This window comes from Cynoglossus semilaevis, chromosome 14 (genome assembly GCF_000523025.1).
Source record: "Cynoglossus semilaevis isolate Cse_v1.0 chromosome 14, Cse_v1.0, whole genome shotgun sequence".
Classification (NCBI taxonomy): Eukaryota; Metazoa; Chordata; class Actinopteri; order Pleuronectiformes; family Cynoglossidae; genus Cynoglossus; species Cynoglossus semilaevis.
Window position 1 is genome coordinate 15,544,783 of NC_024320.1, and position 16,582 is coordinate 15,561,364.

Here is a 16,582-nt window from a genome sequence, read left to right on the forward strand (position 1 = left end):
ACCTGAATGTCCCTCTCTGCTGTCAGTAACCTGCTGTTGGTTAAATCTTTCTGGTCTTTGTCTGCCGCCGTGCACCTAGCATTAACCAGCTAGAACACACACATACACACAAACAACAGGCAGTGTGTCAACACGAGGAGAAAAGAGGGGAGAGAAAAGGGGACGGAGGGTGGTGAAGGAGCAGGGAGGGGCTGTCAGTGGAGGAAAAGAAGAAGCTGTTTACAGCCATGAACTTCAGTGGAGGATGTCACTGAGGAGGAAAACATGCAACATGAGGGAAAATTTTATCAATATTTGGAAATTAGATATCTTACATCGAGGACTTCTATATTTTTGTTTTTGATTATCTTTTGTAAATTTGCAGCTAGTTTTGTTTGTTTTCAGATTTGACTGGGCTGTATCTTATTTTTAGCTAAGTCGGTCTTAGTAACTAAGATTAAAATATTCTTGTATGATAGGATATATTATTAGTGTTTATTATGTTATAGAAAAGTTGCACGCTGTTTCTATAGCCTTGCCATTACCTTGCTGTTCTGCAGCAACCGTGTGAGATGCTCAAAGCAGTTACTGTTGAGAAAAATGGCTTGAAGAACAGGTCTGTCTGAACACAGGAACATCTCCCTGATTGTGTCTGTGGGACAGAGAGATACACAATCAGAAGAAAGACTTTAAAATGTATTTTCAAGGTTTCATAGGGACCACTGGTTCAACACTTCTGTCCAAAAGTACAGAAGGAAAGTGTACTCAAAAACTTAAAAACACAATCCATACAGCTATAAAGTATAAATGTGAAGACATGAAACTGTGAGCCGTAGCTTCACATAAAAAGATCTTACCTAGCATGTGAACTTGCAGGGCCACAAACCGACTCTCCCAGTGTCGGCCCAGTGTTGGCACTCGGCCCTTGGCCTGTTGCTGCTGCTGTCGTGCAGCTACTGCAGCTGCTGGGTCTGAGTTAAGCAGCTTGAAGTAGTTTTCCAGAACCGAGGCAATTTCAACCTGCCGCTGGTCAGAGCTGGACACCAGGAGGCGCTGCACCACCTCCCTCAGGCAACCTAGGGTCAGCAGGGCCTTGCGGTCGGGGGACTCACTGTCCCAGTCCTCACCCTCTTCAGAAGAGCTGCTGCCCAAGGAGCTGTCAGTTAGCAGCCGTATCAGAACCTCCATGGTGGCTGGAGAGATGGCCAGAACAGCGTTTTTCTGTGGAAGACAAGAGCAGTGAACAGGAAAGGAACAGATGTCCTTAAAATTATATCTTCAGGGTTTTTTACATGTGTGGTGCACAATAGTTTTCCAAACAAGAAAAGGAAGGGGCTGTCTTTGAAAACATGGCTGCTCAGTGGACACTCGTTCAATAAAACTTCAGCTGAAGTCTACAACACTTCAGCAATATTTCTCTGAGTCTGTCTGTACCTTATATGACCATGTTTCACTCCAGGTAATTCAACCTTAGTGTTTATTTAAGTAAACATTTTACCTGATCACCTGCTACAATGGCTCCAAACAGGTGTAGTAAGCAGCATTTTAAACTTTCCTTCAGGTGTTCACTCTCCTGGAAGCACTCTGACACGCACATACACACAAACAAAATTTATCAACATGTGAGGGTAATCTGTACATATGCAAACAGAACTGCTATAAATACTTTATTTAGATCTCAAGATAAACCAAATAACAATGACACAACCTTTAAATTAACACTACATACATTCCAAAACAAAGAAAACACAAACAGATTCTAGCAATGACCTTCAGGTCAAACTGTGGGTCACGGTCATTTATTTACTCCTCTGTCAATACATCTGATTGGCTCTGATTGGCTCTCTTTTCAGTGTCTCCTCTCCTGCTTCTCCCTCGACTCTTTAGTTATTCTTGAGAACACAGATGTTTACTAATTTAATTTGTGACCATTTGTTGCTAATTTAAATAAATTCCCTGTAGGCATTCTTAAAATATCACCAGACTTACGGTAAAAGAAGGGAACAAACTCCACAGTGAGCGGAGCAGCTTTGAATTTCTGTCTGCTCTTCTCCACTGTTCCCAGCTCCTCCCTGAGGAAACATCATACAAAGACACACAAAAAAAACAAATGGTAATGAAAAGGATAAATAGGAAGACTAAGAACAGCTTAAGGCTAGTCAAGCAATAGGTAAACCATTTGCTCAAAAACTATTTAAAGTCGTAAATGCCAAAAATATTTATTGGTACAAACAAAGCAGCAGAAAATGGCGTCGTTTGTAAAGTAAAGAAATCATGTACTGGTGTTTTTTTTACCTGCAGATTCCATGTCTCCAGTTTCTGTAGGGATCATAGAGGCTTTCACAGAAAGCCAGAGCGTGACGTACAAACTCTTCCGCCTGACTCTGATCCACTAGCTCTTTTTCTTTGGTTTTGACCTTCAGCTGTGTCCAAACACACACAAGACAGTGATCACTGTAAACATTACACTTGTGTTACATATGTATAAAATGTCATCCCCAACGATGGAAAGTGGTAGAGGAGTCACACCTGCTGAATGTAGAGTGTGGTCATGGTGATGATATGGTTGATGTAGGAGCATGTACCAATCTCCTCTACGTTGGCAAGGTTCCTTTTAGAGAAACAAAGACAGGACTAAACCTCGACATCCAACCCATATTCATATAGTTGTTTTTGATGCACCGACCTGCAGATGATAATCAGGAACTTCAGCAGCAGCAGAGCCAGGTTCTGCTGCTCCGGCTCCAGGCCGTCAGATGCCTTCTGGACACACTGCAGTAGCTGGTGCCTCAGAACCTGAAGGATGTTGTCAGGAAGGAGGGTTAACACCGGGGGGAGCTCCTCTGGTCTGAAGGCAACAAGAAGAAGAATGCATTCAACTAGTATATAAACTAGGAGCAGTGAGCTTCACCAAACAGGGAATCCTCCATCACCAGCCCAACACTCATAGGCTGCCAAATAAATTCCAATAAAACAACCAGCAGTGAAAAGCAGGGAATCCTGCAGACCACATTCAAAGTAAATATTATAGTGAATTATAATCTGTGTCTTTAACAAACACATTAAGCAGTTCCTATTTAAAACACCCTTTTACATGGTACCCAGTACAATAACAAAAATCAGTATTCCATTCTGTTCTGCAGAGTTTTATGTCTATGACAATGACTGTTGAACCAGAGGCTACAGTTTCTCCACAAGCTTAAAACTATTTCTCTTCTTCAAGGTATTGGAAAAAGATATAAGTGCTTTACAGACTACAGTTTGCAGAAAATTATTATATATTGTTTCTTATGCCACAGACATATTTTACTGAGTTTGCATTGTAGATGTTACACTTTTTAAAAAAAGCAAGAATGCAGCTCCAGTGAAGTTGACTTTTTACCTGGAAGGAGGTTTTTCAAAGTCCACATCCAGACATCGCTCATAGGGGCTGATGAAAATCTCCAACCATAGCTTCAAGTAGTCTGGATCTCTCTTTTCAATCAAAGCACAGACACACAGATATTTTTTAGGTCATAAACTTGACATTTTCATAGGGTTTATTCATACACAGAAGCAGGACATCCCAAGTCTGTTTATTTTTTTATCTTTTCCCAGGATCTGAGGCTTAAATGCACAGAACAGGCTGAACCACATTCTGATCTGCATTTCTCAAATTCCTGGAACACAAGACAGAAGCAGGAGGCCAGATTGTCCTGACAGAGGGACGTCTGTCCCCAACTACGCTTTTATTAAAAACTGTGTTTTCTACCCATAGCTGTTAATTATCTCTTGTACATTAAAAATCATTAACTGATATATATATATATATATATACACACACAGTATATATATATAACTCATTATAGTTAAATGTAAAATTATAAGATAAACATATATGTTATATGTTTTTCTTCAAAGCTATTTTTTTCCTGATTTACAGGGTCATATTTAATCTTTTTCCTGTCTGTGACTTAAAAAAAAAAAAAGAGTCTCATCACATGTGACCAGCAGATGTTTGGCAAATTTTTTCTTCAGAGAAGACTTGGATTAACTTTTTTATTGAAGATAAACACAGAATTTTTTTTGCTAATATAGCACACTAGAGCAGAATAAGTTTTTTTTATAGTGTCTAACAATGTAGGCCTCCCTCCAATGGGCACAAGGTAACTGACCTTAAAAACTGTTCCCTCCTGATTAACTTACATAGAACTTGCACATACATTTGGACACAAGTGCTGCACATGCCAAAACACAAACTGACTCAAACTGCCATTATACATAGTAACATGCAAGTTCTCAAGTTGCAAAAATTGAAGACATTTTTTGTGCTTTTTTTGACAGAAAACAATGACAAGAAAATGTATGTCCAACAACGAAAACTTTTATTATACTAATATTGTCGTTCTTCTTCAATTCCCTGTGGTATTTCAACACAGAAAATATGAAAAATATAAAGATGTAAAGAATAAATAATTACGGTATCTATGTCTTAGCACAAAGTAAAATTTTGGTCAATGCGAGAAATAAAATAAATTGTCACAGTTTTTCTTGTTCTACAATTAACTTCTTTTTTGTTAATAAACTCGCGGTCAGAAAAAACAACTGCCTTTCCTCCTCATTATTTTGCACCTCCCCAAAATTACTCTGGTTCCCCCCATGGGAGGCATGACAAGAAGTGATGATAAGTAGTAGTAGTGAACCAATTGTCGAAACATGAAAGAAAACAAGAGCAAATGTTTACACAATTTTTTCTGATTTCTTCAACAAATTTAGTTCAAATTGAACAAGATAAACAAAATGGCTAAAACCAGGCCCCAAAAAGCTACTAGTCAATATACTAATAACTAAAAATTAGTTAAAAGTGACTACGTTCCAGCACAGAAATAGCTAAAATAACATAATAAATCTCTCCCCAAGTAACTGCCACAATAATAAAAATAATTATCATTATAAGAAGAGAATTGGTGTTTTTTGGATAAAAGGAGGAAGCAAAACCACTTCTGTCTGCGTGTCAATGCTCGGAATCAGACAGGATGTAGTAAGAAGCCAGGAATAGGAGACGGGAGGAAAGAAAAAAAATAGGGATAGAACGAAGAAGAAAGAGACAGAGGGAGAGAGCGACAGTTAAATGAAACAAACAAAAGGCACGTGTGAATCATATGTTCAGTGGACAAATGTATATTTATTTTCTGGACATCTTTGACTTGTATCAGGTTATAATCCTGGGGTTCAGAACCACAAGGCATTCGCTATTAGTAATACCCTAATCCTAACAGTCAGCAGTATTTTCCTGTTGCTGAATACCAGACTGCAGTGGTTTGGGCTGATTTTTGGTGTTAGTTTGAATTGAATCTTTGCAGCATCACTATGCCTACAATCATCATTAGTTTGTATTAGCTCACTAGGTATTAGTGATTGTGTACAATTATATATATATATATATACATATATATGTATATATATATGTATATATATATATAATCATAAACATCATATCAAATGCTGAGCAAGCTATATTATAATTTTAACAACAGAGTAAAGTCAAATGATGATGCCATTTGCCAACAAATAAGGTCTCTCTGCCTGCAGATGAGAAATGTTGCTGGTCACTAATTTCAGAGTTGCTTAAGTAGCCAAGCAACCAGAGCAAAAAAGTAAAGTAATGAATAACCCCAATGACTTTGGAAGCTTTTGTAGAAACCCTGAGAAACATGTTTGTTACGTTGTTGTGGTGACTCTTTTAAGCACAAGAATATTGGGTAATTGTGAGGGATGGGACACGCCAGATTGGGTGACGCCTGGGGAGTGTGTCAGAATTCCTACATGGATCAGTAGAGCCATGTGGAGCACAGGGTGTGTCCTCCCTGTCTGTCCACAGTCCAAACCCTCAATGGGCATCTGTGCGACTGCTACTGCTGCTGCATTCAAAAGAGGGCATTCTTTTACACAGACACACACACAGAGACACACACGCTGTGTCACTGCTCCCAACAAGGGCACTTATTAGAGAGTGTGGCTGCCCTCAGACGGTTACACCCACATGTATGTATCAAGATGAAAGTGTAAGTGAAGTAAAAGCACCATGCAGATGTAGCAGAGCAGATGCAAATGAAAGTTGGGTTTATATATATATATATATATATACATATATATATATACATATATATATAAATATATATATATATATATATATATATATATAATCACTGTGACTATATCACACAGTTAAATGAGTAATTCAACAAGTCTGAGATATACAAGCTCACCATCAGTGAAAAAACACTGCCAAGTTCTGGGTAGGCCGAGTAATGCATTAAATAGGTGTGTGCTGTGGTTACTTGTAGTCAAGTGGTACTTTAATGATGCCTTGCATAACTTGCAAATGACGGTTTCTCATGATGTTATTTTTCTGTTTTTTCATGTAAACCCAAAACACTAAGCAGCCAGCCTCTGACAGCCCTATTCAATATGTATTCTGTTGGTATGGATTGGTTACATTGTTGCCACTGACCAGAGGAGGCAGCAGGTTCTTTCCATGACCTTTGTAGAAGAAACTTCTAAAGTTGTTTTTCTGTGACCCAGAAACTTTCCAGAAATGTTTCCTATGTAATCTGGTGTGGAAATCGTTTTTACCTGCTCGCTGTCTTAACATTGGCATAACACTGAATATGTTCTTATTATAATTAAATTACTTTAAAAGAACATAAAACAAAGTACATGCTGAGGATAAATTAGTTAATTTTAGTAATAACAACCATGATTACTATCTTACTACTATTTTTATTACACTACAACTATATAAACCCCAAGACCTAAATTTATGGGCTACTAAAAACAATTTCTTTAGATTCATATTGATGCATAATGTGCAAAAGCTGCAGACTTTTTGCTCCACCCCTTCAAAAGAGCGTTGCTGTGGGTGACCTGGTTGCACCTTAATGTTCGTCGTTCAGTATTGTCTATGTCTGTCAGCGCACGGGAAGGCGAGGAACGTAATTTCGATACCTCTGTATGTTCTGTACATCTGAAGGTATTGACAATAAAGCTGACCTTGACCTTGACCTTGATAGACTAGTGTGGAGTCACAGAGGCCACTTCCTGTCTGTGTTTAACTGTGGTCATTTCTACAGCTGAAAGTCCGTCAGTCAGTCAGTCAGTCAGTCAGAGACGATGACTCCTAAGGCTATGATGTCATAGTTAGGAGTATTTATAGATACACAGTTCTGGGCGGGACTAGTCAGTGACATCATGTTATTCCAGAGATATTCATAGCCCCAGAAGAAAAATGAGAGGCAGGAGGGAATAACAGAGGACAGATGGGGAATATGACAGAAAGGAAAAAAAAAGCCAGAGTAAGTCGAGCATGCACAGCAGCACATTAGCCAGGCCTGTGTGTGTGTGTGTGTGAGTGCACGTGCGCAAAAACAGAGATTAGACTGTAACATGCAGCAGAGCAGAGAGGAAGAACCAGGATGTGAAAGCGTGGCACTTTCTCCTCCTCCATCATTTCCTCCCCTCACTGACCAAACCATTAGTCTGATTAAAGCTGGGGTAGGCAACACACATCTACTTGCCAATCAGTAAAGTCATTGTAATCTAATAGCATTTAAATTTGTGCACTTTTCAACATTTTGTTAACCTTAATAATTATTACACGTTCAAGTGTTTTAACCATTCACCTAATACTCCTCATCTTCACTATAAATTGTAAACACATTACAGAACCTAAAGCACACTGCACAACACCAACTAAGAACAAACACACCTTGATTATCATCTTTGATCAATGATCGACCAGTTCAGGAAATATTCCTCACATAGCAGCAGCAGGACGTAAGTGATGATCAAGTGAGTTATCATAAACTAACAGAGATAAAAACTGACAGAGAACAGGATGGGTAGGTTTTGTCATTACACACAGTACTGTCAACAGAGAGAAAGACTCTTTGTTGTCTCCCACCAGCAGGTCAGCTCATGTGTGTCCACACCTCACTGTCACTGTTGTCAATTATTACCCTGACACGAGACAAAGGGGACAGTAAGACATTATCCTCCTACTTTCTACTTTCTCCTACTTATGAAAGTGGTGTTTTTGTACTTAAACCAATCAAAAAGAAATTATTTATTCTTCTAATTTTGTAAATGTAGATGCAAGTCCATATGCATTAACAATTGTTAATATTTGGGTGAGGAACATAGGTTAAAAAACCTCATCCATATGGGCATCACATGATCTCAAAGTTTGACAGTTTTGACAGAAAACCTTCATCTGTGAACTTTTCACTGACAGTGTAGATGTTCCTGTTGTTCAAGTGCAGGTGAATGACTAGAGTAGAGACAGCAAATCTTGAGTCAGCTGTTGGCTGTTTCATTCCCTAAGCTGCAGCATCTTGACGTCCTTACGTCCAATCAAAGCTGGCTGCCAGAGCCTTTGTTCACGTGAGCCAGGCTGCAGACGCACACTCAGTAATCCGTCATAAACACACACACCGTTCATGTAGGAAATAATCTGTTTTGTGGTTCTGTGTCTCCAGAATGACCAGCTACTCCAGCAATGGCTGTGAATAAACACACAGACACACTACTGTATGTGATTTATATAAGGGCTAGGTGTGTTTGTGTGTTTGTTTACATTGACTAAGTATTAAACTGGTTGCTTCAGTTCATTTTAGCTGTGTCCTCTGCTCGAGGCCAATGCTCTTCGGTCAGAAAATGTCAGGCATGACGGTGTGTTTGTGTGTGTGTGTTAGCTGTGAGGAGAGCCCACAGGGGCTCACGTTGCTCCTCTAAATCAGCGCAGGAATGTTTCAGCAAGACTGCTGACGTCCATCTAAAGGGTTAACTGTTCCAAAAACAATCTCAGCAGTTTCTCTCACTGCCACAACTTTCTTATCTGGTTGTCTGTGTGTGAAAGGAAACATATGCAGTCTTTACCCAAAAAGATTTAACTCAATTAGTCACTCTCTCATTTTCTCAGTGATGTCATGTTTGACCTAGCTGCACCAGAAGACTGTGATTCTCACAGAGATTCACTCTTACTGAATGAACAACTGTCAGAAACAAATATTTCAGCAATTTAACTTGAGCTGTATGTTGCTGGTAGTCAACTTTTTCAACAAAAGGCAAAGTGTCTGTGCTCCCCTCTGTATGTTAAGATGGACACGTTTGATTTCAACTGATAGAACCTCCATAGGACAATTTAGAAACATTTCTCAAGTAACAAAACATGCAATGAAGAGTTGCAGATTACCAACAGAAATGTGAAACATTTTTGGTAAGTTGGTTATAGTCATGATCATCATTATCTAACATAATTTTGTTAGTAACAAAACTTGAACGGCAACTGTGTTCATGGGAGAGTTACCTTATTGTAGTACAGCATCCAGACCTCATACAGTCTTTCTTTGGATGCCATGGTGTGTCAGCAGCAGCAGTGGTGACGGCAGTGTCGGCAGCAGCAGCAGCAGCAGCAGCAGCAGCAGCAGCAGCAGCAGCAGCAGCAGCAGCAGCAGCAGCAGCAGCAGCAGCAGCAGCAGCAGCAGCAGCAGCAGCAGCAGCAGCAGCAGCAGCAGCAGCAGCAGCAGCAGCAGCAGCAGCAGCAGCAGCAGCAGCAGCAGCAGCAGCAGCAGCAGCAGCAGCAGCAGCAGCAGCAGCAGCAGCAGCAGCAGCAGCAGCAGCAGCAGCAGCAGCAGCAGCAGCAGCAGCAGCAGCAGCAGCAGCAGCAGCACACCTCCTAAGACCTATCCTGCCCACAGCAGTCACTTCACTGGCTGCTTCATGGTCTTTAGTCATGAGCTGAACCTCTGTTGCTGCTGATCTTCAGTGCTCAGTTCCATCCACCTCATCATCAGTGGGACACTGTCTGAGCTAGTATGAGCTGCTGATTTTACATGAGATGTTTTAATCCATGGTACAGAGAACTGAGCTCTACAGCATCCAATGATAGTCCAAGCACCCGTGACTCCACTTCTCAAGCTTCTAATTCCAGGACCACTTGAGGTGAATTGGACACCTCCTAAATACTAAATAGAAAAGAAATGAATTACTTAAGAGGGTCTGGTACAGAAACTAATCATTTTTTAGGTTTACAACAGGTGCTGCCAAAAGGCTGATTCAGAGACTACTGTTGACTCTTGGACAAAATGTCTGTTCATCTAAGTTTTCATGTGTTCATCTAAGTTTATTTTAAGGCCACCATTGGGAAAGCATATTAAATATTTTGTTTTTGCAACATGTTAAAAATGTTACTGGCTAACAAAATGTCATTTTTTAAATCAATTATGCTGTTTTTTGTGCCATTAGGATTATTATTTTCCCACGTTTGCCTTGTTTTAGACTAGTTTGAACAAAATGACAAAATCACAGCAAAAACAAAAAACAAAACAAAAAAACAGAATGTTGTTGCATTTGAAAATTAGAAGCTAGGCTAAATGAAGCTAACCGCAACAGCAGCTTTTAAAGTGGACTTTAAGCCTTAGACACACAGCATTTATAAATTGCATATTACTGTGAGCTTCACTAAGAAACTTAGAGGCTAACTGTCTACACCAGGAACAGCGCTTACCAGAAAAAGCGAATATGCTAAAGGCTAGCGGTTATAGCTAGCTGTCAAAAAAGATTATTCCTATTTATTTTCCTCCTCCTCTTCATGTGACGGTAGCAGCGACTCTCCACAACCTCCTGTCTGCGCAGGCTTCCCGGTCAGCCAGTGATAAAGCTCAGACAGAAGAAATTCGGAGAAATAGCTTTGCTTCTTACCTGTGACGACACAAATGGAGAAACAGCCGCTGTCACTGACTACTCGGCTCTAACAACACACGTACACACACTGTCCAAGACCGTACACAACACAGTACAATGTGAACACTGCGCTAACTGCTGCTGAGCTCCAGTGGCAAGTCCGCACTAACATAAACACGCGGATTTTCCTGGGTAGGCGTTTCAACATAAGAGCGCACTGCATGCACTAGATCTAAATTTTGGAAAACGTTTTATTACCCATAAAACAATATAAGATAAACATGGAATATTAAAAATGACGACATATGACAATTAATACGTTTTACACGGTAGTTGACCATGATTAATATTAAAGTATTTATATCAAGGATATTTAGTTTCCGGTACAACAATTTTATCAAGCAGCGCTTTAGGTTTTATTTTGTAGTTATATCAGGATGTTAGATTGTTACGAGTGGTAGAAAAGTCGTCGCCTCAGCGAGAACACGGGTTAAAATCGTTGCATGTCCTTGTATTTATGTTAAAATATATTTATCGGCACGAAAAGAAAAGGTATGTTTTGTGCACACTTAAATATAAATATTTTTTTAATAATATGACACTTACTGTATTTGCTACAGTCCCGTCTACTTTACGTGTCGATGTGGACTGTTGTCATTGCTAAGGGCTGTGCCTAGTGACGTAATACTACTTTGTTTTGATAGTGTGCTGCCATCAAGTGAATATACAAAGAACTACACCCTGTACATTACTTATTCCGTATTGTTTGATTATATTAATAATGTGATATTGCATATATTGTACACATACTGGTCACTTTATTGGGTACATTGGGATTAATGCTTGCCAATGTAAATATCTAATCAGCCATGGTCAAAATGAATACCAGAATTGAGAAATTAGGTCATAAAGAGACATGGCATGAATGTTGTCAGACTGGTCTCAGTATCTCAAAAGCTAAATTCACTAGGATATTACACACAATTGTTTTGGGAGGAAAATAGAGAAGCAGAATTTAAAAAAAAAACAATATTAAGCAGAAGGTCGATAGCAGCAGAAGACTACACTGTTAGGTCTCAGCTGTAATTAAGAAACTACTACCAGAGAGTGTATGTAATAGTCAAACTTCAGTGTATATGTTCAACCAGTAATTTAAAGTGAGTAAATCTCTCATTTCTATGTCCATATGTACAGGAGGATTGGGAACATTACAACATTAAGTATGGAGATAGGACTGACCACTGCATTAAACCTAAATTATTGTGGTCTGGAAGAAGTAATGCAAGATGCTGCATTGACTGATGTGGTAAGTGCCTATAGTTTGACAAGTACTTTTTTTTAGCTGGTGCCTGAGAATTTACTCATTTCCTGGTTTATCATCAATTCTTCACATTGTGTCATTTATCAAGACTTCACAGTTGCAGGATAGCACAAATTCCTTAAAAGTCAAACTTCTGCAACCACAGAGTTTGAGGGGAAAAAAAGAAAAAAAAGAAAAGAGAAAAACAAATCCTGTATTTGTCCATTGTTTTATTTCAGCTGAAACAAAGTCCAGGCATCTCACCATGGCTCAGCCACATACTGGTCAGAATATCCATCATTTCAAATTCAAACAAACCAAAACAATACTTTAGCAGATATCAGAGCCTAAAAGGAAATATACAATTGGACCAAAGAGCTTTTGTGGAAAGACAGTGTTTTATTCCATGTTTGATTTTCCAACATTAAATAGAACTTTGTTTATGATGACAGGACAGATACATTTGCATTTTGACATGTTTTACAAACCAAGTGCTCCTAACTCCAGAACGCAGCTCCTTCTCTACAACAGTACAGATTTTTTAAGAGTGCTCCTCAGCCAACTTCTCAGCCTTCTGAACAACTTCCTCAATGGGACCCACCATGTAGAAGGCCTGCTCAGGCAATGAGTCGTACTCACCTGAAAGAAAATATGTTTAATTTTGTTAAAAATTTCAGTCTCAACTGAAATACGAAGATACTTTCTTAACCATTTACTTTCAGTTAAAAATGTGTTTTCATCCACAGATAATCTGTGTAAGAACCTCAAATGGAGCTCCAGCTGTACTTTGACAGAATGTATACATCAGATTACATCAAGACCTCGATGCACTGATTTTAAAGGTGTCTTACCCCCCAGGATGCTCTTGAAGCCCTTGATGGTTTCCTTCAGAGGCACCAGTTTTCCCAAATGTCCAGTAAAGACCTCGGCCACCTGGAAGGGCTGGGACAGAAAACGCTGGATCTTTCTAGCACGGGACACAGTTAGCTTGTCCTCCTCAGACAACTCATCCATACCCAGGATAGCAATGATGTCCTGAAGTGATTTGTAGTCCTGCAGTTGGAGAAGGATAACAAAGGTTCCTCTTTGGTCCATCAACTGAAAGTGTTAGTTCTAGTTATAAAATGTTCACATCCCATACCTGGAGGATTTTCTGCACACCACGGGCCACATCGTAGTGCTCTGCTCCAACAATGTTGGGGTCCATGATACGAGAGGTGGAGTCCAGAGGGTCCACAGCGGGGTAAATACCCAACTCAGCGATGGCACGGGACAACACAGTGGTGGCGTCCAAATGAGCGAATGTGGTGGCAGGGGCAGGATCAGTCAGATCGTCAGCAGGCACATAAATAGCCTGATTGGGGGGAGCATTAATTAATTCTGGGTTAAATCAACATTTTATTTTAAAGCTTTTGAACAAAGTGGTTGCTGTACCTGCACAGATGTGATGGATCCCTTCTTGGTGGTGGTGATTCTCTCCTGCATGGTACCCATGTCAGTGGCCAGGGTGGGCTGGTAACCCACAGCTGAGGGGATACGACCCAGAAGGGCAGACACCTGACAAAGATACAGTCAGTTAAATATTATTATTGATCTTCATCCTTAAACCTCAAGTGAAAATATTTCTATGGGGTAAAACAAACCTCAGATCCAGCCTGTGTGAAACGGAAGATGTTGTCAATGAAGAGCAGCACATTCTGACCCTCCTGGTCACGGAAGTACTCAGCCACAGTCAGTCCAGTCAAAGCCACTCTGGCACGAGCACCAGGGGGCTCGTTCATCTGTCCGTACACCAGTGCCACCTAAAGGAACAAAAGAACAGATGTGAGCATCAGACAATAATCACAATCTTAAATGGTGTGTTTTTGAAAAATAGTCAATCTTAACCTTTGAAGTGGTGTCCTTCAGGTTGATGACACCAGACTCAATCATTTCATGATACAAGTCGTTTCCTTCACGGGTTCGTTCTCCGACACCAGCGAACACTGAGTAACCACCATGGGCCTTTGCCACGTTGTTGATCAGCTCCATGATCAACACAGTCTTTCCTACACCAGCACCACCAAACAGACCTGGAACCACAACAACAATATGACAAAAGTAGTTAAAAAACACCACAAAGCTGTGGTTACAGAGCTAATGTAAATTCTGGACATGACCACATTTAGAGGTTCTAGAACGTACCGATCTTTCCTCCCTTGGCATAGGGGGCCAACAGATCCACAACCTTAATGCCAGTAACCAGAATCTCCTGCTCCACACTCATGTCAGTGAATTCAGGGGCCTCTGCATGGATGGGTGCAGTTCTATGGGAAGTTAAAGTTAGTTAGTTATAAGTTTTAATATTTAAAAAAATAGCTAACTGCCTCAGTTTTTTTTTTAACTAAAACTTACTGCTTGGTTGAGATGGGACCCCTCTCATCAATGGGCTCACCAATGACATTCATAATCCTACCCAGGGTCTCAGGGCCCACAGGGATTCTGATGGGGGCACCGGTGTCCAGAACTTTCTGTCCACGGACCAGACCTTCAGTTCCATCCATAGCAATGGTACGTACTGTGCTCTCCCCTGATTGGACAGGATTCAAATTCAATTGGTTAAAGGTCTTTGACTAACAGCTTTGGAGATAAATATCCAAACAGCTCACCCAGATGCTGAGCAACTTCCAGGACAAGTCTGGAGTCACGGCCAGCCACCTCTAGGGCATTGAGAATGGGAGGGAGGCCTTCGTCGAACTGGACGTCGACAACAGCACCGATGACAGCCACGATGCGACCTGTGGCGACAATGGCAGCGGCAGCGGGGGCAACATAGTTTCTGCCTGAAATGTAATTAGCATATAAAGTTTTATTGTGCAGCACAGCCTACCAATGATTCCAAAGAAACAACTATTGCATATAGTCCACAGACAGCAACTGATAAGACAAATAATGCTAAATCATAAATCTAGTCCTTTATAAGAGCAACTTGAGTCAGGCCTTTATAAATTTGGGCCAATGCAAGACCTTGGTCCTTGGAAGAATGAATATTAACAGCAAACATGCATGTTCCCTAAATTCATTATAAACTGTGAATTATAGCTGAGTTCATATTAAAACTGTTTCTGAATGCGTTTCCATTGCGTTTGTATTAATGCAGCATGTGGAGTTCTTATTTTGGTCAAAGTAATACAGGACTGACCCACAACTGCATGTCGAGTCTCAATGTCAAGCGACTATTGTAGCCTTAAAAACAATGCGTTTCTAAAATTGTAGCTCAGTTAAAATAATTGTCCAACACATTCATAGTGTGCAAGTGTTTATACAAAGAGAAAATTACCTCACGTTTTTTAAATAGACCGATAAGATGAATGAAACGTACGCCAAGCTAATTGTGCTAATGCTAAGTAGGACTGACGCAGGACATTGAATGACTTCTATTTACACTACACCTTCTCAAGCCTAATAGAGTATCGTCTTTGACATACTTAACATACTTTTAGATACTTAATGATGCAGGCCGTTACGTTGCTTTTGAATATTATTTTTATATTATTTTGAGTTTCCTGTTTAACGATGAGCTTGCCCTGCTAGCTGACAGGCAGCGCCTCATGTCATTACACAAAGGTCATTGCCGTCAACAGCAGGAAAACCCAACCGAAGCTTTCATTGTTAAATGACAACGGTTTACAAAGCAACATATAAACACGAGTGTGGAACGGATACGTTCGTATTGTCCAAAAGAGTGTCAAATCTGACACATAAAACTTGTCCGGCCTGCAGTAGCGCCGTTTAGCCAGCGTGTTACTAGCATTAGCCGTGGTTAGCTCCGCCACTGCCCTCTTCCCTGTTAACCGTTTAGAAAGTGTGTTTTTTTCCTAATTTTTTCTTTGTGCATGCAGCACTTACGTGAAAGCACAGCCGGAGAACCGACGAGGGCCTTGAGGGGCTGGGCTCCAGGCCTGAGAGCCTGCAGAGCCCCGGTGCAGCAGCGTCCCACAGCTCCTAACATGGTCAAAATGGCTGAAGGTGGAAAGAGACGGAGGAAGCGGCGGCTTTATAATGAATGAGAACCTATTTCTACCACGCATGCGCGTGACGTTACGCTAGTTCCGCGCATGCGAAGACATGACCGGGATGCTGTTCTACATAACAGTTCCTTCTGACCAAAGACATTCCGTATTAAAGGTTAACGTGGACATTCAGAGCTGTTCATTATTAAATGTACTCAGTCAATTTTTATTATTCGTAGTAAAATATATCAAATTACCTTCTCTAATTTCCGGCCAAACTTTACCTATGTTTGATCGTTTACTAAAAATATAAAATAAAATCAAAATATCACACTACTTCTACAATAACAACTACTACTACCACCACCACCACCACTACTACTACTACTACGACTACTCCTAGTATTGCCATTTTACTACTTTTACTGTGTATATAAAACACGTATAATTAAAATTATTTGGCTCACGATAGTTTTAAGTTGTTAAAATGTTAAAAAGTGCGGATTGATATAAAACTAATTTATAGTCTGCAACTGTGTCTGCAGCGTAAGCAGCAGGAAAAAGGACTACTACAAAAATTTAAGTAAAA

The 16,582-nt window shown here is 40.1% G+C and overlaps 2 protein-coding genes across 2 annotated transcripts in view; both read right to left on the reverse strand.

The window, feature by feature from the left end:
• Positions 1 to 10,877, reverse strand: part of nbeal1 (neurobeachin-like 1) — a 30,773-nt gene extending 19,896 nt beyond the window's left edge. The window contains exons 1-11 of the mRNA XM_008325329.3: positions 10,720 to 10,877; positions 9,689 to 9,983; positions 9,326 to 9,430; positions 3,362 to 3,453; positions 2,666 to 2,827; positions 2,509 to 2,590; positions 2,275 to 2,402; positions 1,969 to 2,051; positions 1,478 to 1,563; positions 837 to 1,200; positions 525 to 631 (exon numbers count right to left, since the gene is read on the reverse strand). Coding sequence (XP_008323551.2) covers positions 525 to 631; positions 837 to 1,200; positions 1,478 to 1,563; positions 1,969 to 2,051; positions 2,275 to 2,402; positions 2,509 to 2,590; positions 2,666 to 2,827; positions 3,362 to 3,453; positions 9,326 to 9,376 — 1,155 coding nt within the window. The 5' untranslated portion in view covers positions 9,377 to 9,430; positions 9,689 to 9,983; positions 10,720 to 10,877. The remainder of the gene's footprint in view (positions 1 to 524; positions 632 to 836; positions 1,201 to 1,477; positions 1,564 to 1,968; positions 2,052 to 2,274; positions 2,403 to 2,508; positions 2,591 to 2,665; positions 2,828 to 3,361; positions 3,454 to 9,325; positions 9,431 to 9,688; positions 9,984 to 10,719) is intronic.
• Positions 10,878 to 12,213: 1,336 nt separating this feature from the next.
• Positions 12,214 to 16,045, reverse strand: atp5f1b (ATP synthase F1 subunit beta). Its single transcript, XM_008325303.3, has 10 exons — positions 15,890 to 16,045; positions 14,650 to 14,823; positions 14,396 to 14,570; positions 14,186 to 14,307; positions 13,889 to 14,073; positions 13,645 to 13,803; positions 13,436 to 13,558; positions 13,143 to 13,355; positions 12,853 to 13,054; positions 12,214 to 12,640 (listed from the first exon to the last, which is right to left on the reverse strand). Exons 1-10 carry the CDS (start codon positions 15,990 to 15,992, stop codon positions 12,543 to 12,545), a joined length of 1,554 nt encoding a protein of 517 aa, XP_008323525.1. The 5' UTR covers positions 15,993 to 16,045; the 3' UTR covers positions 12,214 to 12,542.
• Positions 16,046 to 16,582: the final 537 nt, after the last annotated feature.